This window comes from Gymnoscopelus microlampas (genome assembly GCF_963454915.1).
Source record: "Gymnoscopelus microlampas genome assembly, chromosome: 22".
Classification (NCBI taxonomy): Eukaryota; Metazoa; Chordata; class Actinopteri; order Myctophiformes; family Myctophidae; genus Gymnoscopelus; species Gymnoscopelus microlampas.
Window position 1 is genome coordinate 28,790,606 of NC_139959.1, and position 26,261 is coordinate 28,816,866.

At 43.3% G+C, this 26,261-nt stretch overlaps 1 protein-coding gene across 1 annotated transcript in view; it reads right to left on the minus strand.

Moving 5' to 3' along the window:
- Positions 1-26,261, minus strand: part of sspo (SCO-spondin) — a gene marked incomplete at both ends in the record, with an annotated part of 112,269 nt that overhangs the window by 54,933 nt on the left and 31,075 nt on the right. Inside the window, 32 exons of the mRNA XM_084048148.1 lie at positions 1,359-1,579; positions 2,224-2,323; positions 2,730-2,930; positions 3,497-3,667; positions 4,521-4,721; positions 5,367-5,413; positions 5,876-6,045; positions 6,615-6,694; positions 7,235-7,405; positions 8,428-8,589; positions 9,369-9,418; positions 10,086-10,180; positions 11,047-11,183; positions 12,054-12,188; positions 13,022-13,192; positions 13,416-13,462; positions 15,060-15,315; positions 16,053-16,223; positions 16,431-16,658; positions 17,749-17,840; positions 18,172-18,297; positions 18,453-18,582; positions 18,697-18,819; positions 19,476-19,667; positions 20,999-21,163; positions 21,836-21,994; positions 22,233-22,388; positions 22,995-23,102; positions 23,753-23,920; positions 24,530-24,706; positions 25,126-25,267; positions 25,649-25,862. Coding sequence (XP_083904274.1) covers positions 1,359-1,579; positions 2,224-2,323; positions 2,730-2,930; positions 3,497-3,667; positions 4,521-4,721; positions 5,367-5,413; positions 5,876-6,045; positions 6,615-6,694; positions 7,235-7,405; positions 8,428-8,589; positions 9,369-9,418; positions 10,086-10,180; positions 11,047-11,183; positions 12,054-12,188; positions 13,022-13,192; positions 13,416-13,462; positions 15,060-15,315; positions 16,053-16,223; positions 16,431-16,658; positions 17,749-17,840; positions 18,172-18,297; positions 18,453-18,582; positions 18,697-18,819; positions 19,476-19,667; positions 20,999-21,163; positions 21,836-21,994; positions 22,233-22,388; positions 22,995-23,102; positions 23,753-23,920; positions 24,530-24,706; positions 25,126-25,267; positions 25,649-25,862 — 4,766 coding nt within the window. The remainder of the gene's footprint in view (positions 1-1,358; positions 1,580-2,223; positions 2,324-2,729; positions 2,931-3,496; positions 3,668-4,520; positions 4,722-5,366; positions 5,414-5,875; positions 6,046-6,614; positions 6,695-7,234; positions 7,406-8,427; positions 8,590-9,368; positions 9,419-10,085; positions 10,181-11,046; positions 11,184-12,053; positions 12,189-13,021; positions 13,193-13,415; positions 13,463-15,059; positions 15,316-16,052; positions 16,224-16,430; positions 16,659-17,748; positions 17,841-18,171; positions 18,298-18,452; positions 18,583-18,696; positions 18,820-19,475; positions 19,668-20,998; positions 21,164-21,835; positions 21,995-22,232; positions 22,389-22,994; positions 23,103-23,752; positions 23,921-24,529; positions 24,707-25,125; positions 25,268-25,648; positions 25,863-26,261) is intronic.

Genomic DNA, 26,261 nt, shown 5'->3' on the forward strand with positions numbered 1-26,261 from the left:
AACTGCAAGAATGTGTGTATTATTTGACATTTTTAGTTTTTAATGGACGTTGATTAGTAGAATGAGTAGAATAGTTTCCGTTATGTTTGATTTTTTTTACTCTCTATTTTGTTGACTGAAGAGCACATTCAGTGATAGGTTTCTATCACAGAACAGAAGTGTAGCACAGACAGATTTGGGAATTCCTCCATTCCAAGGGCCATTAGACTGTACTGTGGGGGATGAGGGAGGGGGTTGGCGAGCTAATCTATATTTAATTGTGGTTATAGCTGTGTTTGTTTAATTAGGATTCTTAAGTTCTTGTAACTTATAGTTTTTTGCTGCATTCTATTTCCATTGATGTAATCATGTATTTTATATGTTCATCATGCTTCTTTGTATTGACAATCTGGATGAATGTATTGCACTGGAGCTGTTGAACAGAACAGATTTCCTTCGGGGTTAATAAAGTATTTATCTATCTGTCTATCTATCTATGCGTATCCCGTCTTTGGCATTAATGTCTAAAACACATAATGAATGTGATGGTGATCGCTCATTATTTCCACAGTAGAGACCTCTCCCTTAACGAGGGCCAATTAGTGTCAGCACAGATTCACTCCTCTGCACTCTCCTCAGATTCATTGCTTGGGTTCAGGTAAGGCTTGGATTCAAAGAAAATACAGCGACTGATCAAAGACGAAAAGGTTTCACCAAACCCCAGGAGAGCCAGGGGAGGTTCACATCAGGCCAGGCTGAAATTATATTTCTGCATTAGCTGGGTAGGCTCTGCTCCACTGCCCCACGTCTGTGGAATGCCCTGCACGACCACTTGAGAGCCCCACAATCTACCGAGGCTTTTTAACAAAGCCTTTTCTTAGGTATTCATTTGTTTTTAGTCAACTATTTCCCCAAGAAATGGTCTTCTTGTTGCTGAATGCTTTTTTTTTGCCCTGCTTTTGATATTTGTGTGCCAAAAATGTAAAGTGCGTTATAAATAAAATGCATTATTATTAGACTGTGTGTACTAGTGATGCGCAGGTCAGGTTTTTTCATAACCCGCCCCAACCCGCCCCGCAAAAATGAATATAAATCAACAACCCAGCCCGTCCCACAACTCGCCAAAAAAAGCAACAACACAAAAGCAAGGCCATTCGAGAGAGAGAGAGAGAGGGGGACAGAGAGAGGAAGAGAGAGAGAGAGCGCGCACGGGAGAGAGAGAAGGTCTGTTTTGGTGTTTTTTTTTTCCTTTTGTGGGTTGACCCGCCTCGCCCGCCCTGCGATAATTGCGTCGTAATCTATAACCCGGTTCAACCCGCGGGGACCTGCAGGCTACATGCCGCACATCATTAGTGTGTACGGTGAAAGACCGGCGTTACCTGTGCAGGTGTGTGCGTTGCAGTCTTTCTGCTGTTCAGCTGCGCCCAGGCAGCCCCGCCCTCCGCTCTGAGGGGCGGGGTTATCACACTGACGCTTCCTGGAGTGGACTCCGCCCCCGCACGGACGCGAGCACTCGGCCCAGCCTCCCCATTGGCTCCAGCCGCCGTCGACGTGGCAGCCGGGGACCGACTGACACCGCAAGACCCCGGCCTCGCATGAGCTGGAGGAATAAGTGAAGAAGAAGAAGGAGAAAAGAAAGGCACACGTAACATGAGATTAGAGACAAATGAAGATGACACTATCTGAAAAACGACACCCTACAGTATGTTAGTATTTATCTATGTCATTATGTATTAATATCACCCACCCACCCATAATATTAGTAACCTGACTCCGCCAGACTTGTTTCACAACCTACTTCCATCTGGTATCTCGGTAGCCCAACCGCTGAAGAGGGCGGTCCCTTTTTACAAGCTACTTGGCAGGTGATTGGATGGGACCGTCTGTCTATCACCGTCTGGGCGTGCTAATTACAACCAATCATAGTGACGTGTCTACATGACATATAGTAGCTCAGCAGTTCCTGCTGGCGCAGTTCTTATGTATACTATTCAACCATGATGAATAGTGAAAGAACTACAATGCAACAGGCGCTTCTCGATGGCAATTTTCAAGTGGCCTGATCCAGGGGCCCTTGAGGGGGGTTCCATGGGGGTAAGTTAGGAACCAAATGGATCCTTATAGGTCTGTAACTCTGGCAGTGTACGAATGGAACCAAAATTCCTTGTTTCACCAGATTTGTGGCGCTGTTACCATGTGTCTCAGTGTCTCAGTGTACCATGTGTGTGTTATCGTTTACCGTACCAGTTTTTACAGTCGGTAACGATGCTGTCTCCGGGCTCTGCGTACTGCCAGTCGGACCCTCCGGGCCACATCCAGGACGCATTGCTGAAGCTGAGACCATCTTCAGACAAGTGAGAGAGAAGGAAAAAGAGAGAATACATTTAGCTGTCGTGCTGAAATATTGTCGTGTCAATTTACTGTTACTGTTTTAGCACACAGATAAGGTTAATATGATTCAGTGTTACTCAAAGTGGGTTCTGGCAAAATGATAAATAGTTAGGAGGAACCAAAGGGACCCTTACAGGTCTGTAACTCTGACAGTGTACAAATGGAACCAAATGGACCCTTACGGGTCCATTTGGTTCCATTTATACACTGTCAAGAGTTACGGGGGCCCGTAGACAAACGCATCACAAACTGGGGGTCCTTAAAATAGAATGGTTTGAGAACCACACATCTAATTGGCTCCAGTCAAGCTAACATGTAACTATAGTATTTTTGACTTATTTGTGTTTGGTATCGTTTACCATTTGCGGTGCTGTTGTGGTATTTGCAGCGACACTCGTCCCTGGCCACACACACGCCGTCCTGCAGCACCGTGTCACCCGGGCAACCGCAGGTCCGCTCGCACCCCGGGGAGTCCAGGCACTCTGTGTCGCCATGGAGATCTGAGCAGGAGCGTGGACAGGGTTTCCCGCAAGGCCATTCATCTTGTCCGCCACCACAGTCTGCAGAGCACATGAGGGAGACGTTGACTCATACAGCTAAATAAAATGAACAGCGAGATGACAACTGGCGGATATTTTTATTTTAGTATTAGATTTTTTAAATAAAAGTTTTGCAAAAGAAGTACACAGCATCAGATTATTAACATTTTCAGCCTCATTTCTGGCCCGAATTTTTGGGAGGTGGGATATCTTGTAGAGTACCTTATGCTAACCCATCCAAGTACAGATGGCTAGACTTTAAGTCTATTTATATGCCCATTTTACTAGTTATAGAATGCGCCTGATATTTATGCCTCTATTTATATCTATTAATGGTTCATACATTATGCAAAGCTGGCCAGCCCAGGTGTAGATGACCAGGTCCAACTTTAATCTCTTTTTTCATCTCTTTTATACAGTATGCATATTTTAATATTTACTTTTTTATCATCACTATTTTTCATTAGTGTTACCTTACTACTTTTTCCCCTCTGGATCAATAAAAGTCTGTCTGTCTGTCTGTATGTCTGTCTATCTGAGTCCTTTTCTTGCTTGTCCCAAATAAAACCGCCCAGTAATGATCTGACCTGAGCAGGTGGTGACGTTGTCATGGCAGCCGCGGCTCTGTGTGCTCTCCCCGTGACAGGGGAGACCTCCGAACCGAGCAGGAGGGCTGTTACACTCCCTGACGCGCCTGGACGAGCCCTCGCACGCGTCACAGTCTGACCACGACGACCATGAACTCCATGAACCATGAACTACAGGCAGAGAGGGAGGAAGAGAGACAGACCGACAGTGTCATAAGATGAGATAATTAATGGAGAAACAAAGAACTTGTGTAAAGAGGAGAGAAGAGTGACACAGGACACGAGCCAAGCGGATAGTAAGAGGAAACAGCGGGATAAATAAATGAGGTAAATGTTATGACATTGCCACTTTATCACCCAACACAGAGCAGTTTTTGCCAAGCCAGCCAGAAACAGACCACATGGTCGAGAAAGAGAGAGAGAGAGAGAGAGAAATCTGACAGATCCATCTTGATCACATGACTATAGAGATAATGTGTACCGATTTGCCTTAGCCTGGCGAAGACAATAAAGTAACAGAGTGGAGAAGACAGACAGATACCAGAAAAGAAAAAATCCAATGCAATGAAAATAGATATCGTGGCTGTCGCCATGGAGAAAAGCCCTGTATCTAAAACCAGCTGGGGATGTGGATCATTGCTACACTCCCCCCCAAAATGTAGCACTCATTTACACAAACACTTATACTCAAAGGACCACAATGGAAATAAGCTCTCTAGCTTTTTTGTGTCTTATCCTTTTGACCAGTGGTGTAAAGTAACTAAGTACATTTACTTGAGTACTGTACTTAAGTACACTTTTGAGGATTTTTTGCTTTACTGGAGTATTTCCCATTTTCAATACTTTTACTTCTACTCCACTACATCTCAGAGGCAAATATTGTACTTTTACTCCACTACAATTATTTGACAGCTTTAGTTACTTTGCAGATTTAGATTATTATCACAAAACCTACATTAACCACTTCAGCCCTATAGATATTTCTGCCATTAGAAAATAGCCGATCGCGTGGGGGTTTTCTTACCAGGACAGAATGAGATGACAGGACAGGCCTGTCTCTGGATCTGAACCCCGACTCCGTTGTGGATCTCATGCTCTCCTGGACAGGCCGGGCCTCCAGCCCTGGGCTCGGGACATCCACAGCTCCTGTAGCGAGACACGGACTCCGCTCCGCAGGTCCTGGAGCAGGGCGTCCAGTCCGACCACTCACACCAGCCACCTGACACTGGAGGATAGGGTACAAGGCACGTGAGGAGACGGTTGTAGATGAGACAAAACGCTCCTATTGTTCGTTAGCATTTTATTGAGTGACAGAATGACACACTTGGAAATGAAGGACAAACTCCATTTAAAAACATGATGGAAACACTCAAACACAGCTACAAATGGATGGAGATTGAGAATTCTCTCTTTGATGTGACGGAAAAAGTGCACTCAAAATCCATCTGTAGCGTTATTCTATGTTGAAGTACTGTAAATGTAGCAATTTAGCTTTTGTCAAGCTACAGTACCCAGCTACAGTACATGGTGACAAAAAACAAGAACTAAGCACTGCTCAAGAGGTGGTGCTAACCCTGAGTTCTTGGAAACCAGAATGTTTAAAAAATATAGCTATAAGCTCACAACTTGATGCGCTGTGACGCTTTGTGAGCTTTGATCGTGTTTTGACTACTTAAAAAATATATACAATTATGCCGAACCTCCCCCCTCAGGGGTGGTTCGGATCAGAGCTTCACAGGATCTGGAAACCTTCAGGTTGCGGAAGGTTCTGACTCACGTTTCGTAGTTGAATAGAGCCATATGTCAGTGTGTGTGTGTGTGTGTGTGTGTGTGTGTGTGTGTGTGTGTGTGTGTGTGTGTGTGGACTCACCTGGACAGATCTCACTGGTGCAGTTGAGCCTCCCACCGTCACAGGTGCTGAAACACGGAACACACCACACAGTACAATATTATTGCGGTTATTTTCCCGTCATAGCTTTCTACTTTTCCTTTTTGATCCCACATTCTTTCAATGCTGTGTGTACACGCATGTGTGTGTGTGTGTGTGTGTGTGTGTGTGTGTGTGTGTGTGTGTGTGTGTGTGTGTGTGTGTGTGTGTGTGTGCATGTGTAGGGGTGTAACAGTTAATCAAAATAATTCCTTTAATCACTTAAAAAGTATGCATTTTTGTAAAATAATGGATTTTTTAACGTTTTTTTTTACAGTAGCAAAAATACCGTAAATAGCAGATGTACAACCTCACAACTTTACGACGCATTGTGAGCTTGTAGATCGGCAATCGAAAAAGTTATCCACAGAATACTCGTTAATAAAATAAGCAGCCCTATGTGTGGCTGTGTGCGTGCGTGCATATGGTGCGTGCGTGCATGTCATTCTGACCAGTTGTTACATCCGTCGGGGGCCGTGGTGGTCTCTCCGGGCTCCAGCCTGAGTCCAGTGGTGAGGTCCAGACAGGGACAGTGGTCTCTCTCCACACACACCGTCCCGTTGGCAGACAGAACCTTACCCTCTGTGCAGTAGCAGCCTGCCTCACAACGCCACTCACAGTGCTGCATGGGAACACAATCACACCACCATCTTAATCGTTTAAACTCTCTAATCTTATATTGTCATCATCACTGAATAGATGTGATGAAGTGAGATGGGCTGATGTTCTAGAACAGTGTTGCTCAAAAGTAGGGTTACCCTAAGTTGTGGATGTGTTTTTATGACTCACAATAACATATATATATATTGTTTTTTAAAGTAAAATTTCAGACATTTTCAGATAGTGAAAATAGCCGGTTCACCACGTGATACGACGTGTTGGCTATTTTGACTATTTTTGAAATAGGGCTTATATGTATTTTTTGGGGGGTTTGGTCCCAGGGAGACACTTGACTTTTACTATCGTCGCTGTCAGGCAGAAACCTCTAACTGTATCTCCATATTTTAACTTTTTGTGTTTTTTCATAAATTAATGCCCTACTTGATCCTACTACAGCGTCACACAAAAGCATCCAAAGTAACAGATCTACAAGCTCTTAGATCTACTACTTTTTCTATTTTTGAATTTCCAGCTTTGTACATATGAGGTGTCCAGCCGACAGAGAAACTATGTTGTAATGGTACTACTCACTGCCAGGTCATCACAGGAGCGGGGACAAGAGGGTCCACAGCTGCTGAACACGGTCCCTGGGACCTGGGAACATGGGGCCACTGAAACACACACACAGAGAACATTATAAATAACTACATACAGTAGATACGTGAACATAGCAGTTTTACTAGCAGGGTGGACCTTCAGTATCCTTTTCCTTGATTTCTGACGTATCCCTTACCCTCTGAAGTATCCCTTACCCAACTACAACATTTTCCTCATAAAACTGCAAGAGAAAAACCATAGCTAGCATATGGCGCTCTGAAAACAATAAACTGCTTTTTGAAGAATATAAAGTAGCAAATAAGAAATTGAGTGAAAGAGTTGCAATTAGTGCCTCCTGAGCAGATTAATTTTAAACTCGGGCCATATGGCCAATATGTTAAAAAATAACACAGCCTAACAGCAAATAAGTATTCAATTACAGTTGTGTTAGTAAGGTTTTTCATTTAATTAGTTTTTTAAAACTTTACAGAGCAGCAAGTTCTCACAACTTTTATCAAAGTTTTATCAGACTTTCTATTCCTGGAAAGTTAGCATGATATAATAGAAGCCATTGTTCTTGCATTAATACAAAATAAAATTCGGTCTTTGCATACCTGGGCAGTGGTCAGTATTACAGGCTACGACCTCAGTCCCCAGCCCCTCACAGTAATTCCCGTCCCCCTCTGGAATGGGACTGTCACATTCTCTCCTACGGCTTCGGACCCCTCCGCCACACGACTTGGTGCAGTCTGTCCAGGTGGTCCACTGTCCCCAGTCCCCGTCACCTGGAGGCAGACAAGACAACATGACACTCACCAGCTGCTTGATGTCTTCTAATGATGATTTTGTGCAAAGGTGGCACACAACCGACCAACATTTGAATCTTAATGTAACAACGATTATGTTTTATCGTTGTTACAACTCCAAAAGTGAATATTGTAGTATAATGTTTTATCCCTGCTTCTAGTCAAACTTAAATATTATTTGATATGTTTGATATCTATGTTTGATATATCACAATTTCACTATTTAATAAAAAAAAATATTATTATTATTTAAAAAAATAAATACATTTTCACTATTGTTATAGAAAGAAGTATATAGGGCTTAAGTGGTTAAGAACCATGCAGCAGGTGGCCATGCAGGCAAGGAAGATATGGATTATGGATATTAAAATGAAAAGTTATGCTGTCCTTGAGGCTCAGTGGATGTGGACCACGTATGCACAGACCTGATTGTGACATCATGGGTTTAAATCCCGCTCACCATCTATATCAATCTCTCCGCTGCACTGATGCAGAAATACCATAATTGTCGCTGTTAGGTGGAAACCTTGTATGTCCAAAACCGTTGCTTTTCAGGAAACAGATTTATTTTCTTCAGAAATAGTGAAAATAGCCGATCTACACGCTCACAATGCTTCGCGATGCGACGCATTGTGAGCTTGTAGATCGGCTATTTTCTCTACTTTTGCTCGATACTCTTGTATAATGAAGTAGGGTAATGCCCTACTGCCTTTGATGAGTTCCTTATGCGCATGTGTTGCGCTCCTGTTTGTGTTTAATTAGTGTAACTGGTTGCATCTTTGTGTTGCAATCAGCTGCAGCTGTTGAGGCCAGACACAAACATGTTGAGGCCGTCCGCAAACAGACAGACACACACGGTCAAATGTAGGAGTGGTTGACACCACTCAAAAAAATAAAAAGTTTAAATTTGGAGATGCAAGGTTTCTGCCTGACGACAGCGACGATATCCATTCACGGTCATCATTCATATTTGGAATGATATGGGAGTGTGTGTCACTCACGGTCACAGGGGACGGACACGCAGATTTGATCCTGGCGGTGGGAACCCGGGCAAGGCAGGCCCGGAGCCGAGCTGGAACAGAACCGGTACCGAGACTGGAGACCCGCTCCGCACGACACCGAACACTGACCCCATGGAGTCCACGCAGACCACTGTCCTTCCACTGGTGTGCGTGTGTGTGTGTGTTGGGGGGGCGGGGGGGGGGAGAACAGAGATAGAGTAGAGTATTAATAATATATCGTAATCTCTCTATTCCTGGCTGTAATACCACTGTCAGTTAGTGAAATACACCTGGTCGATATTTCTAAAGTGTTCAAACACGTGACAGGGACAGTAGTAGCATTGTGACAGGGACATTAGTATAATTTTAACAGGGACAGTAGTAACAGCAGTGGTGGAGAAAGTACTCAAATGTTTTACTTAAGTAAAAGTATCAATACTGCCATGTGGAAGTACTCTGTTACAAGTGAAAGTCCAGAATTAAAAATTGACTTGCGTAATAGTACAAAAGTATTGGTATCCAAATGTACTTAAAGTACCAAAAGTAAAAGTACTAAAATGTTTGAAAATAGCAGATCTACAAGCTCACAACGCGTTGCGATGCGATGCGTTGTGAGCTTGTAGATCGGCTATTTTCAAATAGCCTATGTACAAAATAGGGCTAAAGTGGTTAATGTATGTTTTATAATGTAATAATTTGTATCTGCAGTTACTAAAATTTTCAAATAATTGTAGTGGAGTAAAAGTACAATATTTGTCTCTGAGATGTAGTGGAGTAGAAGTAAACGTATAGGCAATTGGAAATACTCCACTAAAGTAAAAGTACCCAAAAAATGTACTTAAGTACAGTAATTGAGTAAACGTACTTAGTTACTTTACACCACTGAGTAACAGTACTAACATTGTGACAGTATTAACAGTTCATGCGTCAGTTTCTCTTACCGTTGCAGCTGAGTTGAGTGCAGTTGGTCAGCTTGCCACCTTCACAGGTGCTGTGAATAATAATGACAGGGGATGAACATTATCACATTTATCGTCACACACGCACGCACGCACGCACACACAAGTTACTTTACACTATGGTGTGCTTTGGGCTAGAGAAAATAATGATAAATAATAAAAAGTTATTGTCCAGCACAAGGTTACAAAGTGTTTTGCATAAAACTGAAAACAAAATAATCAAACAGATAACAGATATCAAGGCTTGGCATATACTGAATAAAATATACAGTGCAATGTGAAATTAAACATCAAGGAAATAAAACACAATTGAAATTCATGAGATAAAAAAAATAGGAAAAATTAAAAAAATGAGTGAAATAATGAAGCTACACTATGTAACTTTTGTGAATAAAATGTTATTTTGCTTACTGTAAATCATTATGGATTAAGAGCGTCTGCCTAAATTGTAAATTGGTATGTATGTAGGCCTATGTATGTATGTATGTATGTGTTTAGGCAGGTGGGTAGGTGGTTATCTATATACTGTATGTAGGTATGTATGCATATCTTCTCCTGCACAGTATGATTATATATCTTTTCTTCAGTTTTTAACTCTTTATGTGCTGAATAAAACACCAATCCAGATTAGCCTACATTGAAGCCTGCCCAAAAAAAAATGAAGCAGCAGTGAGTTCAGTACAGTACAGTTTAAATTACCAGTTCTTGCAGTCTATGGTGACAGTGGATCCAGGCTGGTACTGCTCCCCATCCACGTGACAGAGGCACTCCGATTCCGACACACACACACCATGCTGGGCACACGGAGACATGAAAGTTTAGGTGTGTGAGTGTGTGTGAGGGTGAGTGTGTGCGTGTGCATGTGCGTGCCTGCCTGCGTGATTGTAGATGCTGAGCTCAGCAGGTGCACAGTGACCCCTTGTGGCTGCATCCTTGTATTTACACAGCATAAAATAATATCGCTCTATTCACAGCAGCCACATTCACAGGTGTTACCAATGATACTAATGAAGGCTCTGTTCCATTCTGGTCAAACAGAGTCAGGGTGCTAATATTGTGCATGTTGACCCACTGGAAACACCAGTGGGTCTGCAGTTGGGGTCCAAGGACCCTCATAGACCATATTCACACGGCGGCCATGTTTCTATGAAGTCAATGAAAGTAGCCACCCCGGGTGGCGGCACTTTCAATGTTAAATTTCAATATGGCCGCCGTGTGAATATGGTCTATGGGCTTCCAAATGGCCCCTTACATGTGTGTAACTCTGAGAGTGTACAAATACGGGTCCATTAGGTTCCATTTGTACACTCTCAGAGTTATGGTGGTTGTGGAAACCACTGTGCTACACTAAATGGAACAGAGCCTTCATTAGTATCATTGGTAACACCTGTGAATGTCTTCATAATATGGCTGTTGTGAATAGAGCCTGGTTCTCAAGGTGGGGTCCGGGGACCCCCAGGGGTCCTTGAGGGGGTTCCAGGGCGGTCTCCAGCTAAATGAATGATTAGTTAGCAACCAAATGGACCCTTACAGGTCTGTAACTCAGAGAATGCACAAGGCTTTGTACACTCTCAGTTATGGGGGGACCGTGGCCTAATAATGCATGCCACACTGGGGGGTCCTTGAAAGCAAAACGTTTGAGAAGCTACTGTCCACCAACCTGCTGGACAGTCCCACGTGGACACTGGCACCCCGGGGTGCAGTTCCTGCTGAGGTCCATGGAGATGTCCGAGCAGGACGCCGGTCCCCTCACACACTGTGTCCACTGCTGCCCTGGGGGACACCTCCTGCCGTCACCTAGGAGTGGTGGAAAAAGTACTCAAATATTTTTACTTAAGTAAAAGTATCAATGTAGAGATACTCTGTTACAAGTAAAAGTCCGGTATCAAAATATACTTAAAGTACAAAAGTAAGAAGTACTCATTATGCAGAATGTCCCATTTCACAAGTTTTCAAATTAAAAAAAAAACTTTTGAAAATAGCAGATCTACAAGCTCACAATGCGTCGCATCGCGACGCATTGTGAGCTTGTAGATCGGCTATTTTCAAATGGTCTAAATGTATATAGGGTTGAAGTGGGTAATGTATGTTTTGTAATAATAATCTACAAAGTAACTAGTTTTCAAATAATTGCAGTGGAGTTAAAGTACAATATTTGCTTTGAGATGTAGTGGAGTAGAAGTAAAAGTACTGAAAATTGGAAATACTCCAGTGAAGCAAAAATACCTCAAAATTGTACTTAAGTACAGTACTTAGTTACTTTACACGACTGCCTAGGAGCACACAGTTAGCACACAGACGGCAGTGAACAACCACAACCTGCTGACAACAAGCAGTAATGTAATGGATAAACCATCTTATTCTATACATGAACGCTAGCGTTCCTATTCTGGGGTGAAGATTCAGCTAAAAATAGTAGATGTGCAAGCTCACAACGCATCGCACACGTTACGCACTGTGAGCGTGTAGATCTGCTATTTTGGCAGAAGAGATTTTGTGTAGGAAAAAAGAAGTCAATAAATATATAAGGTTTCTGTTAAACCAGTTAAAACCAGTTCCCACCCATTCTATGCTGGAGTACATAGCTCTTAGCTACAGTAGCTAGAATCCTGTAACATAAATGAATGTACAATCAGTGATACAGTAGACATCTTTAGTAACTCCTACCACATGGCTTTAGGTTGCAGGCGCTGAATTGCTGAGCGGTGCCGTGGATTCGGAGCGGCCCGCGGGTTCGATTCCTGTAACCTCCTCCACACGTCACTGAGCACGATGACCACGGACCCCATGGCTCCTTCACACCTATAAGACACATCACGGCTCAGTTAACTGACTTGCAGTACAGTACTTTACAGGTTACTTGTATTTATTTATTAGTTTTTAGATTGTGGTTTTCACGTTCAAGTGCAGTAACCCAAGAGGTCCTGCAATTCTTTCCAATGCATTTGACCAACATTCAGCATCCACTAAGCTGGTCGTAAATATGAGTGTAAATAACGTGTAAATAAAGTGACAAAAGGAGGGTGTATTTTCTCTAAGCAAAAAAACAACGTGCAATTCACAAAGGGGTGTGTAAATCCCTGATATGTGCGGATCACAGTTGTTCCTCATTTTTGCCTGAAAGTCAGAGGCGCGTTCATATGGAATATCCTTTTGGAATTGCTCCACGCCCCCATTTAGGACCATGAAGCTGTTTACACTCAACATATGGGTGTAAACAGCTTAGTGAACCGGGCCCACTGTTCCTTATTTCCCTGAGTCACATCTACAAGGCAGCACTCGCTGCCTTGTAGATTCTTCTGCCTTGCTGCCTTTCCTCCAAGTGTCTCTAAAGGCCTTCCCGAATGAAAACGGCAGAAACATGGCGTGAGTGTCAGCATACAGATGTAAAAAAAAAAACTAAAACTATTATTTTGAACCTGCCAAAATTATTTCAATGATTATTTCGCAATAATAATATATTTGTTGGGGAAAGTGATCATTTTATTCTGTCGTTTTTTTAAAGCTCTGTGGATGTATCATTTTCCTTTTATTATTTCGTCAGCATACTTTTTTTTAAAAATCGATATCACCTTTAAAGTTCACTGAATGCAGTAATGTGCTTGATGTGATTAGAAGCGTTCACGTCCTCTCACCATAGCAGGGCTCCAGGCTGCAGGTGTCAATGCCCACTCGCTCTCCCTTACACGGTCGGCCCCCGAACGCGGCGGGGGGATTGGTTCCGGAACGATACCTCCTCCTCACGCCGACGTCACACGATCGACTGCACGCGCTCCAATGGGTCCAACCGCTCCAACCGCAATCCACTGGGAAATATGCATGCAAATTCACAAGGAAACACACACACACACACACACACACACACACACACACACACACACAGGCAAGAGAAAGTAAGACAGATAGAATGTGAGGAAGAGAGAGAGAGAGAGAGGCGCAGCAATTCCATTCTTCCATTACAGCGTTCCAAACTGGTCAAATGGTTGTTTAATGGTCAATGGGGGATGCATTAAAGAAAAAGCTACTAACCCGCACAAGGAGCACTTCCACACTCCATTTCTCCATGAACACAGGTGCTGTTAGAGACAAATGAACATAAGAAGCTCTAGATTAGAATGTCGTTTTTTTTATTTGATGTTTTTTCTCATTTGGCTCACTTGGTTCATAAAGCTACATTACATTACATTACAGTCATTTAGCAGACGCTTTTATCCAAAGCGACTTACAATAAGTGTATTCAACATAGGTAGGGAACGAAAACTACTAATCACCAGAAGTTTTAAGTACATTTCCTGCAAAAACAAGCAACCAAGAGTATACCTAGCGCTAAGGTAAAAGTGCAATATATCAGCTACCTACTTTCTTAAACAGATGAGACAAAAATGGCAAAATCAAATGAGCACGAGCTAAAACAAATAAGTGTATCGACTAAACAAGATCCAATAAAACAATACAAAAATAAAACAAGAGTTCGTACAACTAGTTAACAACAAGTAGGCCAGGCAAAGAGGAAGGATAGTGTTTCCTGAAGAGGTGGGTTTTCAGCCTGCGGCGAAAGATGGGCAGTGACTCTGCTGTCCTGACATCAGTGGGAAGTTCATTCCACCACTGTGGGGCCAGAACAGAAAAAAGTCGTGACCGTGTCGATCGACCAGAAGGACCGTTGAGTGGCGAGGGAGTCAGTCGCCCCGAGGTGGCAGACCGGAGTGGTCGGGCAGGGGTGTGGGCATTGACCAAAACCCGGAGGTAAGAAGGAGCTGTTCCTTTCACTGCTCTATAGGCTAGCACCAGGGTTTTAAACTGAATGCGAGCTGCTACGGGGAGCCAGTGCAGAGAACGGAGAAGGATAGTTGTGTGAAGCTACAGGAATGTGTTGTAATTGTGCTTCGGTGGATGCATTAAGCCTATTCCTGTGATAATAGTTTAGCATTAGGATAAGGGCTTCTCGACTTTACTACCACTGTTGCTGCCAAGTGTAAAAGCTGACAGCTCAAGTTCAAGTTCCCACTTGTAGCTATTCCGCTGTGGTTCTCAAAGTGGGGTCCAGGGACCCTCAGCGGGACATGAGGGGGGTTCCAAATTGAGCCTTACAGGTCTGTCACTCTGAGAGCGTACAAGTGGAACCAAATATATGTGGTTACATTTGCGTACTCTCAGAGTTATCATGGGGGGTCCATGAAATTTAAAGGTTTGAGAACCAATGTGCTATTGCAGTGGTTCTCAACCAGTGGTCCGGGGACCACCAGCGGTCCTTGAGGGGGTTCCAGGTGGTCCCCAGCTAAATGATGGAGAGTTGGTAACCAAATGGACCCTTATAGATCTTTAACTCTTGAGAGCTCTTGAGAGACTCTTGAGAGCGTGAAATGAAACCAAATGGACCCTTACGGGTCCATTTGGTTTCATTTCACGCTCTCAAGAGTTAAAATATTGTTAAACATCTGCATTACTTAATTAAAGAATTGTTCTTTTGATCAACGTTTGCCTGTTATCTCTCCTAATGGTACCAGTTTTGGGTCTGAGAGGCTAAATCTCATCAAAATAGTGGTCTGTGGCTCAAATGCCCAATAAATAATGGACCTTGATATGAAAAGGGTTTAAACCACTGAGCTATTGTATGTATCGTGTCTAGTGTTGGGGGTGACGCAAGTGTTCAGACGTGTAGGTAGGCAGTACCAGTTGTTGCACGCGTCGACGGGCAGAGTGGCCCCGGCGGGGTACATCTCTCCGTGATGGTAGCACGGGCACTGCGCCAAGGACACGCAGCTGCCGTTGAGCAGGTAGGAGCCCAGGTCGCAGTAGCAGCCGTCGTAGCACTTGGTGGCGCACTCCACCTCCGTGGACGTCATGTCCAGACACATCCGGGGGCACGCGCCCCCATGGGCCTGGCACTCGTCTATCGTCATGTAAACCATGCCCTCTGGACACACGCCTGAGACAGGAGGAGACAAAGAGGGGGAGTTGTGAATTGGAGTGAATTAGCTACTGTACATGTGAAGGACAATGATGGTCTCTGGCCACCAGTGGTGTAAAGTGCATTTACTCAAGTACTGTACTTAAGTACAATTTTGAGTTATTTTTACTTCACTGGAGTATTTCTAATCTATACTATCAATACTTATACTTCTAGTTACTTCTACTCCACTACATCTCAGAGGTAAATATTGTACTTTTACTCCACTACAATTATTTGAAAACCTTAGTTAATAGTTACATTGCAGATTATGATAGAGAGATGTTGTTTTGTGGGGAGCAATCATTAACCACTTTAGCCCTACTTTATACATAGGCCATTTGAAAGTAGCTGATCTACAAGCTCACAACGCGTCGCAATGCGACGTGTTGTGAGCTTGTAGATCTGCTATTTTCAAACATTTTTGCACTTTTACTTTTGGTACTTTAAGTATATTTTGATGCCAATACTTTACTCAAGTAACATTTTGAACACAGGGCCTTTTACTTGTAACAGAGTATTTTTATATTGTGGTATTGCTACTTTTACTTAAGTAAAATATCTGAGTACTTCTTCCACCACTGCTGGCCACTGACACGCACAATAATGCTCAGCTCACACCCTCAGTCAGGTCCTCACCATTACATGACAGACAGACAGACAGACAGTTTTGCATGCTATTCATTCCAGTGTCTCTGTTTTTTGTTGCAGTATACCTGAGCAGGGATGGGAGTTGCAGTCTCGTGTCTGTATGTGTGGCCCGGGGCAGTTGTGCCCCCCATGCTGCGAGGATGGGGAATTGCAGAGTCGCTCTCTAGTCTGGACGCCGGAATCGCACTCAGCTGAACACTGGGACCAGGTCGACCACGAAGACCACCCTCCATTTACTGGACGAATAGAAACCACGTGAGATTATAGTACAATGTTTACAATGTTGTACATTCCCAGTTCTCGAACAAAGCAATCATATACAATTGTCATAATATTCAGGGACACAGAGGTGGGAAATGTGGATTTGAAATGGTTAGTGTGTGTGTGTGAGTGTGTGTGAGTGTGAGTGTGAGTGTGTGAGTGTGAGTGTGCGTGCGTAGTACCTGGACAGTGTACGGTATTACAAGGTTCTTGCTCCTCGCTCTCTCCATCACAGGCAGGGTGCATGTGTGTGTGGTTGCCATTGGAGTACATGTGCTGAGCGTGTGTGCCGTTGTTGTTGCTGCAGACGCGGTAGCGTCGCCTGAGGCCCACGTCGTCCACGTCATGGAAGCACGTCTTACTGCACTCGGACCAGGACGTCCACCTGCTCCACACGCCATCTGGACGCACTGACACACACACCATACTTCATAAACATCTGGACGCACTGACAGCACACCATACTACATAAACATCTGGACGCACTGACAAGCACACCATATTACATAAACATCTGGACGCACTGACAAGCACACCATACTTCATAAACATCTGGACGCACTGACAGCACACCATACTTCATAAACATCTGGACGCACTGACAGCACACCATACTACAGATGTGCCACTTCAAAACTTCACACATTACTGTTCTTTCCCTGAAAGTGCCCTGAAAATGCATTTTTTCCTCCCTTTTCTGCCCTTAAAATGCACTGTTTTGCCCCTGAAAAGAAGTTGTCACTACACACCCCCGTTTTTCCCTTCAACAGACATCCATATACATGAGAACAAAAAAATGTGTGTTGAAGAAGGTGTCAGACTCATTATGAGGCGAAAGGTGATTTGAAGAGGTCCTTGACCAGTTGCTCAAATTAATTAGCATCATAAAAGCAGTGATCATCAAAATAATTCAGCATTTTAAATGCCCTTCTTTGTCCCTCTTATTGCCCTGGGAATCCCCTGAAAATTTACTGTCTTGGCGATGGCAGGACATTTGAAGTTTTGAAATGGCACATAAACATCTGGACGCACTGACAAGCACACCATACTACATAAACATCTGGACGCACTGACAGCACACCATACCACATAAACATCTGGACGCACTGACAGCACACCATGCTACATAAACACCTGGACGCACTGACAGCACACAATACTACATAAACATCTGGACGCACTGACAGCACACCATACAGTACTACATAAACATCTGGACAGCTTGAGAAAAATGACAGCATAACTTGATTGTTTTGAATGTATTTTAGCAATTGTTATGAACCCCATTATTTTCTATATTGTTTCATATTTACAGTATTCTTATCCTAGGTCTCGGTTAAGTGGAAATCTGTGCTTTACTGGTGCTGTCGCCATGAGAGAACTCACAGGCTTTTGATCATATTGGGGTCCATTCCATACATGTAGTTAATAAACATGGCATTAAACAATTCTATTCCAGTCTACCCTAGTCTATTATGGTGAATTCATTGGCTTGTGTACCAGGAAGGCAGGGGCTGGAACACTGGCGAGCCTCCGAGGAGTCTCCTGGACAGGGCTGGACTCTCACTGACCCTGCTGGGTTGACTGGAGACCTGAGGAGAGACAGAGAAACAAGACTTGAGTTCACTTCAGAAACCAATGACAGAACCATAGTGCTGGCATTAGAATAAGAGAGAGAGCCATCATAGCTCAACCAGTCAATGTAGCTCAGTAATTACATGCAATGAGCTTTGACCACTTAAACCCTGTACGTTGTTGAGCGGAGTTGCCTCGGGCTCTTTTCTGTTTTCGCTCTACATTAAATATCTTTGGTGAAGATCTGCATGTACATTACAGTAGTTGTTTAGCTGTATTTATATTTCTATCTGACAGACAGACAGACAGTTTTGCTGATTAACACAAATTGTGTTAATCAGGGCTCACCTGTAGCGCTGTTGTAGGCCCGGCCCGCAGGTGACGTCACACGGTGACCACGACGACCAGGCTGACCAATCACACCTCGCTGTACAACTGGAGCTGTCGCAGGTCACTTGTCCGTCTCCGCACGTGCTGATTGGACCATTAATTGGCATTAATATTTTAGTTGCACACATTAGTAAACATGAGTTCCGCAGTGAGGTCGGTGGTAAAATAAGAGTTCGACCCAATTTCAACGCTGGTGGAAAGAAATAGACTCTTTTTAATAGATGAATAAAAGGTCTCACCATGTGGTGCAGTTGTCCTTGGTAACTTCCTGTCCCGGCTGCAGTGTCAGTCCCTCCCAGTGACAGACACACTGGCTGGCGTTCACACAGCGTCCCTCCTGGAGGTACAGACCCTCAGGACACCGGCATCCTGGTCACAGACACAGAACAATTAACGGTTGAATCACCATTTCACCTAACAGGCCACTGCTGAAAGGCTCATTTTATACTTCCATCCAATGACTCTTTGAACAAGATGTCTCACCTGGAACACACGCTGCGCTGCAGTTGTTGCTGAAGCTGAGATGTGAGCAGGACGGAGGGCAGGCCTCCACTCTGCCGCTCAGACAGTCTGCCTTGGTCACCAGCAGCATGCCGTGGACACAGCCTGGACGAGAACAACCATCACAGTCAGTCAAACACAACCTCAACGTAGTTATTACACTGTGCAATGTGTCTTTATGCATTAATGCACACACTGTACTCTTAGACTTTATTGGAGATTATGAGGTAAGGGGCCATTCTCAGTTTAGAATGAGGGGTCACTGGAGGATTTTAAAGTGCTCTGAAATACAAAGGTTTGACCATCCCGGTGACATGAATAGATTTTTCTTGACCCTCCCCAAGTGACTGCAAAAGGTTTATTGAACCTCCTCCACCAAATCATATTTTAAAAAATGGTTTGATTCCAGTTTCTGTTTTGTAGTTGTGTTTCATTTTTCTACATATATTTTTTGTTTTTTTAAGGCTGCAGCGAATCTCCATTTGGACAGGAACATCAGAGTGGTGTGATGGCCGAATCAGCACGCATGACACTTTGTTTGACCTTTCCCTGGACTCAACATGACCCCCCCCCCCCCCTTTTGTTCCAGTGGACCCTTAACATGATGTTAAATGACAACATTTCCCAATGGGTATTGATTAAGTTATATTCTTCCATCTATCTTCCTTTTCTCTTTTCTTCTATCTATTAACAGTATCAGTAGTTGACTAAGATGTCAGAGATTGAAATGCTAGTCAAAAGTGATGCAGATTGCAGATTACCTGTGTGTGTGTCCGTTCCCGAACCACAAGGCTGACTGTTACAGCTCTGGCTCTGCAGCGTCATCCCCTCACAGTCCCGCCCACCGTTTTTAGGGGGCGGGGCTGTGCACGCACGGTTCCTCCTCCTGACTCCGCCCCCACACTGGGCGTCACACTCCGTCCAATTTGTCCACTCTGACCAGTGGCCGTCAACTACAGTAGAAAGAGAGGATGAAATGGAGAGTTAAGTGGAGAATTGGTTGTTAATGGAATTTGAAAAGCTTGCATCATTAAATATAAGTGTGGCAGAGCAGCAATGATGAGGCAGTTTGCCCTTTGTGCTGAAACTATTTAACTATGTTAAAAAAGAAGATGCATTTGGTCTATGTATGTGAATACAGTAACAGAGGATTGGTGCTTCAAAGTAATAAAGCCACTTTTTCAAAAATGTATTCAGCTTCCCTGTAGAGTCAGACGATCAGACATCCCAACCTACTGTACTGATACGTCTGGCCTAAATTCAATGAATGGGGTAAAACTGCATTCCTTCATTTTGGGATGTATCAATATGAAATTTTCAAATCAGTGGGCAGAGGGTTGTTAGCGCTTTCTCTGCCGTTCAAGCACATTTTAGATGTCCCTATACGTGTCAGTAGGTAGATCTCTGATCGCCTGGCTACACAAGACTAGCTTCCCTGAGGCTGCGTGTTACAAAATCTCAGGGCCGCAGCAGTGCGGGTGTGAACATAATACAGTATGCAAGGGATAATGCATGGGGAGGTAGTCATTATTGAAATTTAAAGCCCGACAGGGCGATTAACCACCGAGGCGCAGCCGAGGTGGTTAATCGCCCTGAAGGGCTTTAAATTTCAATAATGACTACCTCCCCATGCATTATCCCGCTTATTACACGGCTACTTAATAAATACATAAATACATTTACCCAAAAGTAACAACAAAACGAAGTATTTCCTTGCTTACGGCAATGAAAGTATTCCATAAGTATTGGGCTGGGCGGACAAGTTCGCCTCGCAAAAACAAATGACGAAATGGAAAAAAACTCGCCCCAAAACACACTCGCCCCCCATTCTATTTACTGCCGATTTGCCTGTAATACCGCCGGATTTGCCCCGGGGCGACTGTGTTTTGGGGCGAGCGTTTTGGTATTCCCCCGTTGTTGTGCCACGATAAACAAGGAAGCGCAGTGGATCAAATAGAATGACTTCTCGGTTATTGCATCGTCTATTTCTCACTTCAAATGTTTTCAAAAACATTCTTGAGAGCAACGTTTAGTTGTAAATGACATTGTTTGTTTGTTTACATGGCTGTCATGTTGGATAAAGCATATAACCAAGCAGCACAGGTTGACATGAGCAGGTGTTCTGAGTCTCTGATTACACAGCGGTCCGTTATTGAGCTCATCGGTCATTATCCAGAAATAATGACCGATGACTGACCAATCAGAATCGAGCATTCAACCAAGCCGTGTAATAAGTGTCGTTAGTAAAGGGACGACTGCTGACGGGTTCCTGGTGTGTCCGAACCTGAGCATGCTTGAGGGAAACAGGCACGGCTATCAAACTGAGACCCGCCACACGCTCCTCCTGGCAGAGCCTCCCTCAGCACGTCCCTCTGACGGAACAGGGAGCCCAGTCCACACGACACGCTGCAGTGGCTCCACACCGTCCATTGAGACATTATGCAGTCCACTGCAAGAGAGAGGACAGGACAACAACGTCAATGAATAGGGGTAATGAGAAGGGTGGTTTGCAGTGGTGGAAAATGTACTCAAATGTTTTACTTAAGTAAATGTATCAATACTGCAATGTAGAAGTACTCTGTTACAAGTAAAAGTCCGGAATTCAAAAATGTACTTGAGTAAAAGTACAAAAGTATTGGTATCAAAATGTACTTAAAGTACCAAAAGTAAAAGTACTAAAATGTTTGAAAATAGCAGATCTACGAGCTCACAACGCGTCGCAATGCGACGCGTTGTGAGCTTATAGATCGGCTATTTACAAATAGCCTATGTATAAAATAAGGTTAAAGTGGTTAATGTATGTTTTATAATGTAATAATTTATATCTGCTAAGTAACTAGTAACTAAAGTTTTCAAATAATTGTAGTGGATTAAAAGTACAATATTTACCTCCGAGATGTAGTGGAGTAGAAGCAAAAGCATAGACAATTGGAAATACTCCAGTAAAGTAAAAGTACCTCCAAATTGTAGTTAAGTACAGTACTTGAGTAAATGTACTTAGTTACTTAACACCACTGGTGGTTAGTAATAAATGGAACATGTATTGAGAGGGAGAGGAGAGGAGAGGAGAGGAGAGGAGAGGAGAGGAGAGGAGAGGAGAGGAGAGGAGAGGAGATCCTACCACAGTCTTTCTCGTCGGATCCGTCCACGCAGTCCCTGTGCAGGTCACACCTGCGGTCCAGGTGAACACACTCCCCACTGCCACAGGAGAACTGCTTGGGAGAGCAAGGGCTGGGCACAAGGGGGCGCCGTGTGGTCACTGCAGGCCTGGGCGTGGTGCCTGATGAACAACAGAGTGGGTTTAGACCGTATTACATCATCCTAATGTCTACAAAAGTGCTTTAAGATAGAAATAATAGTATAGCGTTTGCATTTGGCTTTATGTAATTTAATTGGGGACAGAAAAACGTTCCATTCCGTATTCTGTGCACTGTACAAAGTCAATGTAATCAAGAACACAAATGAGTCAGTTGTAAATGAGGAGGGACAGTATGAGAATCACACGTGGACACACTTACCGCATCGTTCCTCGTCTGACCCGTCGATACAGTCCTGTTTGCCGTCACACACCTGGGCTGCGTCCACACAACCGAAGGCCCGGCACGTAAACTCCCCCTCCACGCACAGCACTCTGGGTAAACCCCCGTCATGTGTCGTAGCTGTGATCCAGGGGACTGAGAAGAACAGAGGTTACACACTTAAATCCTCTCAAAGCGCACACAACGTCACCTATACACATTCGGGAAACATAGAATGCCCTCTATTGACCTTATTCAAAAAATGGCCACTGTGTGAACATGGTCAATTATCCACAGGTGGAAAAAGCACTCAAATGATTTACTTAAGAAAAGTACCAATACTGCAATATAGAAATTCTCTGTTACAAGTAAAAGTCCAGAATTCTAAATTTACTTGAGTAAAAGTACACAAGTATTGGCATCAAAATGTACTTAAAGTATCAAAAGTAAAAGTACTGCAATGTTGGAAAATAGCAGATCTACAAGCTCACAACGCGTCACTAGTAACTAAAGTTTTCAAATAATTGTAGTGGAGTAAAAGTATAATATTTGCCTTTGAGATGTAGTGGAGTAGAAGTAAAAGTATTGCAAATTGGTACTTAGTTACTTTACACCACTGCCCATTACACATTGATGAAACCTAATAGAAAGAGAACATTTTTGGGGCGTTTCATCAAAAGAATTGATGAAACCAAATTTGCCTTTGAGTAGATGTTGTTGGAGCTTGCGTCTGGTACAACCATCAAGTCTTGTCTCTCTCACCTGTTGTGGTGTGCAGCCCAGGTCTTCCACGGTGGGGGGTGGTGAGATGTAGGCCTGGCCGGCCTGTGGTGCTAAGCTCACTGTAGGGTGATCTGGTGGTCCGATTCCCTGATAATTCAGATAAATACACTTCAATAACCTCGATAAGATGATCAGGAATGCAGGTCAAAAACTCTGCTGCACATTAAAGAAATGTGATGTTTCATAAAATGTCAGGGACATAATTAAAGCACTGCGCCGGCAACAGATGTGTTCACCAGTTGGAAGCTTTTTAAAAGAAACAAAAAACAAAAAAGAACAATTTGCTTAGCCGGAAGAATGTTTAAATTTGTGATCCCATAATTAGTTGTGGCAGCAGAAGGATAGTTTTCAAGCAGATGGCAAAAGCAAAACACAACGGAAAAAAATGGAAGTAAAATATGGAAAAATCCATGGCAACGTTTCCTGGTAACAAGTTAAAAACTCACTCTAAGCTCTGTATACGTTGTCCTAAGACGAATAGCGAAAATAGCCAATCTACAAGCATCGTGAACTTCTAAACTGAACTAGATCTGCTGTTTTCACAATTTTGGAAATGTTGGAAATGTTGAAAATGTTCATAAATGTTCATTAATATTATTTAATTTTTTTTGGAACATTTTCGCCCGTAAACAACATGCCCAAAATAGGGATGTCAGGCTAAAAGTGGTTAAAGAAACATAAAAAAAAACATCTGCTTATTCCCCACACGCCATACTTATCCCTGAGAGGGAGCTTACCTGGGATACTTGGGGCGGTGGTCTCGTGAAGCCCAGGGTGACCTGGCCTAGGCGTGGTCGTGGCCACACCTGGACGTCCACTTTGGGATCTAGTGGTGTGCAGACCCGGGACACCTGTAGGACTGGTGTAGTTCTGCAGCCCTGGGGGCCCTCTGGTGGGAGCTGTACCTGATCACACACATCATGGGAAGATTAGCAACAGAAGCAAGCAAGGAGAAAACAGATTATCACCCATGCATCTGTCACTGCTCACGTGCAAAGATGAATGGGTCCCTCCCTCATTTGTTTATCACTTCAATGTAGTTTCCCTATTTTGGGCATGTCATTATGAAAATTCTCAATAATTGTCAAAAGGTTTCTAAAATAGATGCCTCACACAAGGTATACATGTAACATACAAAAATAGCAAATCTACAAGCTTGTAGAACTGCTGTTTTCATCATGCGACATGGGCGCACGACAAAGTATAAAGCGGGCTCAAATCGGTTTTGTCTTGTCGCAAATCTTTGGTCAGATTGTTTTCTCTCTGATGGCTCAACTTTGACACAATTTGTCCAATTTTCTTCAAAGTAAGAATAATGTGTTCTTTCTGATTCTGTGCAACTGTAGAATACTGACCATTGAAGATAGGAATTGCTGACTTGAATCATATATATTCTAAATGTTTTTGTAATGATTGAAAGGAAAAACAAACAGCCCATTTGTAAGTGACACTATAACCCAGGCTGACTATATAAAAAATAAAAAAGTATTGATTGACGATCTTCTAGTGCTCACCACAGTTGATCTCATCGGAGTGGTCCTTACAGTCTGACCGTCCATCACAGAGCACAGAGACAGGGACACAGTCATCACTGTGGTGACACGCAAACTGACCGGGCTGGCAGCGATGCACTGTCACCTGTCCACCACCAGAGGGAGACGTGGTCACACTGCTGGGGGTCACAAGCTCATCTGCACATTTTGAGAGGAAAATTGCTAATGTTTAAAAAATAACACAATATAAGAAAAATAAGGCAGTTTAAGAATATTCCAGCCTTCAATAAAGTGAGGGAAATAGCTTGCCAAGAAAACCTCAAGTCAGTTTTCCCTTATTATTCATTATAACTAATTATCAAATGAAAATATTACATATTAGTGAATACATTGAAAAAATAAATTCTTGTAAAACCAGAGAATTACATTTCTTAACCACTTAAACCCTATATACATGCATTTCGTTAACCGGGGACCCCCAGGGCTCTATACAAGGTTCACTAGTATTTCCCTCTACAACAAATCAGTACACCAAAAATATCCGATTTACAAGCTCAGCTTCTAGTTGAAGTTCAAATGGTTAAAAGGTCAAAGCTGTTTGGATGGAGTTCTGTTACCTCCGTTGCAGCCCAGGATCTCAGTCCGGAGGTAGAAGTTGTGTCTGAACTCCACGGGGATGATGCGGAGGTACCGCGCTCTGACCAGACGACCCAACCAGCGAGTCACCGGGGTCCTGCCCACCATGCGCACCTCAAACACCTACACACACACACAACCATGATGGACACAGAGCTCACAGTTTTAGGTGTAGTTTAGTAAATAAGACAAGAAAAGGCAAATTGTGACCATTATTTCATTTGTTTAACAGTTTCTGATGTGCTGAAGGAAACATTTCTTTTGAGCTCGCTGATCTGCAATATCACCTTTCTAAGACATAAATAAATAATAAATCAATGAATCAGGATATTTATTCAAGGATTCAGATTTCCTGTTTGCATGACATTTTAAGCATAGGCCAAACTGAGAGACGGAACAAAATGTATTTGAGTATACTGCGTATATAGCGTATACTGGTAGAACACACCACTGGGTCCATGTGGTTTTAAGTTACCCAGCCGAGGACAGACTGTCCTGTATTACCTTGGCAAGGCCTCCAGGCTTCCTGCTCTCCGTGTAGTCTGAGAAGTGTTTGGGGTGCAGGGCGAAGGCCAGCCGGTATTTGGTCAGGTAGCCCCACATCCGCTCGCTGCCCTGAGTCACCACGCCCGATATCCAGGTGGGCTCCAAGAAATCCACCTGGAAGTAAGGCTGGGGGTCTGTGGGCAGTGGGCTCCACCCAGGCTCCATGATCAGACTGGTAGACAACGCAAAAAGCAAAGAAATATTTTTCAGTATGATTTATTTAATATTATATAAGTGGTTTTCATAGTGGAGTCCCATGACTCCCATGACTCCTAACTATTATTGAATTACTTCACTTGAAATGATTAAAATACACAAAAGCTATCATTTAATTCATGCCAAAACATCTTTTCATATCAGGGCCTTTTGGACGGAATAATTTGTAATGGGAATCCATGGCCTAATGAATAGCCATTAAACACAGTTTCAGGACATACTGTACACATTCAAATACACACAAAACAACAAAACAAAATGTTGATCTAAATAGAGAACGGCACTCTTTTGTATCACTGTATTATAGATCCACTATTCACAAAATATTGTGAATTGTGCATCAATGTTATAATGT